Source organism: Bison bison, unplaced genomic scaffold (genome assembly GCF_000754665.1).
Source record: "Bison bison bison isolate TAMUID 2011002044 unplaced genomic scaffold, Bison_UMD1.0 scf7180017847272, whole genome shotgun sequence".
Taxonomy (NCBI): domain Eukaryota; kingdom Metazoa; phylum Chordata; class Mammalia; order Artiodactyla; family Bovidae; genus Bison; species Bison bison.
In genome coordinates this window covers 7,529-10,454 of record NW_011477845.1, presented here as the reverse complement: position 1 = coordinate 10,454, position 2,926 = coordinate 7,529, and the positions used below count along the sequence as shown (strand labels likewise).

Sequence of the window (2,926 nt, the reverse complement as noted above, 5' to 3'; positions counted from 1 at the left end):
TCCTCCCGACCCAGGGATGAAACCCAGGTCTCTTGCATTGCATTTACCATCTGAGCCACCAGGGAAGCGTCTGATAAATAGGTAACGGGAATCAAGTGCAAAGGGCTTCTGGAGTCTGTAGTTGGTTTGGGAGCTGCGGGGTTAAACCAAACTTGTAAGTTTCCTTAAGGCAGTCCCTCCCCCCACTCCCCCCACCGAGCTCCCAGACGATGAAGGGGCCCACATGCATCCTGCCTTCCAGGGGCGCCAAGCGTGGGCTGCTGCCCCGGCTCACCGGAGCAGCACCTGAATTTTGCAGATTTGAGCTCTCACGCACGCTCCCCACTCCCCCTCCCCTGCCCTCTGGGAGCTGCTGAGACAGGTGATGGAGGAGCCCCTGCGGAGAACTAAACGCCCAGGAGGGGCACCAGGGCTTATCGGGCGGCTGGCCCTGGAGGTTTCCTGTGGCCCGAGAGGTTAGGAACACAGTCTCCAGCTGGGGTTTCTCTTGCTCCCAGTCCTCGCGCTGGGATTAACCACAGCGTCTTTTCAGGGACGATTTCAGGCACACAGGGCCCTTTCATTCCCTTTCTCTTGGTACCTCGGACCGAATTGGCAGCTCCTGTGAACGCAATTAAGTTGAAAAATGACCCACCCGCTAAAAAAGCTCTGCTTGCATCCTGGGCAAGGACGTTTGCAAAGTCCGGAGAGGGATGGAGGCAGCCTGCCTGCTGGTGACTGCCCCGACGCGGGGTGCTCTGACCGCCCTTGCCCCGGCCCCTGCGTCCAAGCACGCTGTTAACTGGGGCGAGGAAGCCGGTCCGCGCCCCCAGGACAGGTGCTGCCTTTGGTCTGGGTTTGCAAGACACTCTGCACCAGAGGCCTCGGCCAGGGCCGACTGTGTCCCCTGGGGACGTCCCAGCACGAGGGGGCTGTTCAGCCTCCAGGGTGTCTCACAAACAGACTTTCCGATGCTGAAGTCGGCCTCGCCCCTCATGCTGTGACCCAGACACACCCCTGAGGTTTGTGGCTGAAAGGATGCTGAGGTTTCTGCCCGAGGTTCCTGGGGGTGAGCTCGCTGCCACCATCAAGGCCGCTCTGTTCACCCCGCATGAAAACGCGCTCTTCTCTCTGCAGAACCTGCGAGCCAGGAGCAACAAGGAGGCCAAGGACCAGACGACCAAGAACTCTCTGGAAAGTGAGTTCTCAGTGCCGAGGCCCCTGCCTGCTCCCTGGGGGAGTTGTGGGGGGTGGCTGCTGCGAGGGGACAGGGCGCCCAGCCGGGCCCCCCTGCGCTGCTGCAGACCTCCAGTCACGAGGAAGGGAGCAGGGAGCGGGCAGGACCTGTGGCCGCCGCCAGGGATCACGCGGGACGGCCCCCGGGCCTCTCAGCGCCATGGTGTCGTCCAGCAACCTTGTGGGGGATCGTATTGTCCCTTCTTCCAGATGACGCAGCGGGTTTAGGATAGAAGGACCCGTGTAGAGGGCGGGTCCCGAGTGGCTGGGCAGGGGTCAGAGCCAAGCGGCAAGGCCCCCAGGCCGGTGTTTGCCCTCCTCCCTCTGGGCAGAGTGGGCTCAGGAACGAGAAGGTCCTCCTCACTCCTGGCTGGTAGGGTCTCGGGAGGATGTTCACTCACAGAGCACAGCACGTGTGATAGGAGCTGGGCCAGAGCTCCACCCCGCTCCGAGCCGGTCTCCCCCACGTCTGTGAAATGGGGTGAGTGCACAGCTTGCACTGCCCGAGGGGGTCACGGGCAGAGGTGCCCCCAACACAGGAAAATACAGCGAGTCCCATGCCCGCAACGGGCCATGCCAGCCACGGAGCAGAGGGGGCAGCCCGACCACTGGGGCTCCAGGCCGCTGCGTCCAGGGGTCCAAAAGCGCCCGTAAGGCAGCTGAAGATGCTGCTCGCTCGGCCAAGGCCGGCACAGCCTGCACGCGTGAATACTAGAAAGCAAATGAGCTGACCCACCGGTTCAACCGGGAGCTGTGTCTCAGCGCCAGGCCTGGGTCCGCGTGGAGACCAGCGGGCTGTTCTGCCCACAGGGACTCAGGCCAGCCCATCCTCCCAGGGACCTGCGCCGGCCCATCCTCCCAGGGAGCTGGCTGGCTCCCTGACCCCCGCCTTTGAGTGCTTGCTGCCGAGGCAGCCTCGCAGGCTTGGGTCCTGGATCAGCCCCAGACCCGGCGCTGACGTCACGGACCGAAAGCCCACAGTGACATCCCCAGCCTTCCAAGGCGCCGGGTTCCCCGCCGGTCCCCAGGCAGAGGGGAGGTGGGGTGCCCTGGGGATGTGGGCTGGGGGCCACCCCCTCCTCCACCCTTGCAGCCAGGGCGGGCGGTCGGCCTCCTGCACGTGCGACCTCTCATCCCCTGCCTGTCTCCCCACAGCCCTGCTGTACAAGCCCGTGGACCGGGTGACCCGGAGCACGCTGGTCCTGCACGTGAGTCCCCGGGGCCCGGGGCCTCTGTGCCCCGGGGCTCTTGGCTTCTGCTGTCTTGGGGCTGGGGCCGCTGTTGGTCAGCTCTGCTCACCTGCCCTCTTTTCTGCCCTGCAGCTGTACTGAGCATGCAGGAGTGAGGCGCCTCTCCTTTCCCGGGCTCCTGGGGTGGGGGTGGTCTGGGGCTCCCGGTGCCTCATCAGAGCAGGCACAGGTGGGGAGGGGCTCGAGAATGGAGACGCTCTCCCGAGGGAGGGGGCAGGGCACGGATGCCAGGTGCCCGCCTGGGCTGCGGTTGGACCACACCCTCCACCAGATGGACAGCGCGCGAGGGGGCCCGCCCAGCGGGGCTGCTCCTGAGGACAGCGGGGAGTCACTCACACGTTGTTAAGTGACCGTCATTCAGTGTGTGCGTGCTCAGTCATGTCCAACTCTTTTCGACCCTCTGGACGGTAGCCTGCAAGGCTCCTCTGTCCGTGGGATTCTCCAGGCAAGGATACTGGCTG

The 2,926-nt window shown here is 64.7% G+C and overlaps 1 protein-coding gene across 1 annotated transcript in view; it reads left to right on the top strand.

Annotated features, from left to right (window-relative positions):
* The window catches only part of LOC104990323 (breakpoint cluster region protein-like), an 8,324-nt gene that overhangs the window by 2,537 nt on the left and 2,861 nt on the right, over nucleotides 1-2,926 (top strand). The window contains exons 2-3 of the mRNA XM_010842327.1: nucleotides 1,117-1,177; nucleotides 2,371-2,423. Coding sequence (XP_010840629.1) covers nucleotides 1,117-1,177; nucleotides 2,371-2,423 — 114 coding nt within the window. The remainder of the gene's footprint in view (nucleotides 1-1,116; nucleotides 1,178-2,370; nucleotides 2,424-2,926) is intronic.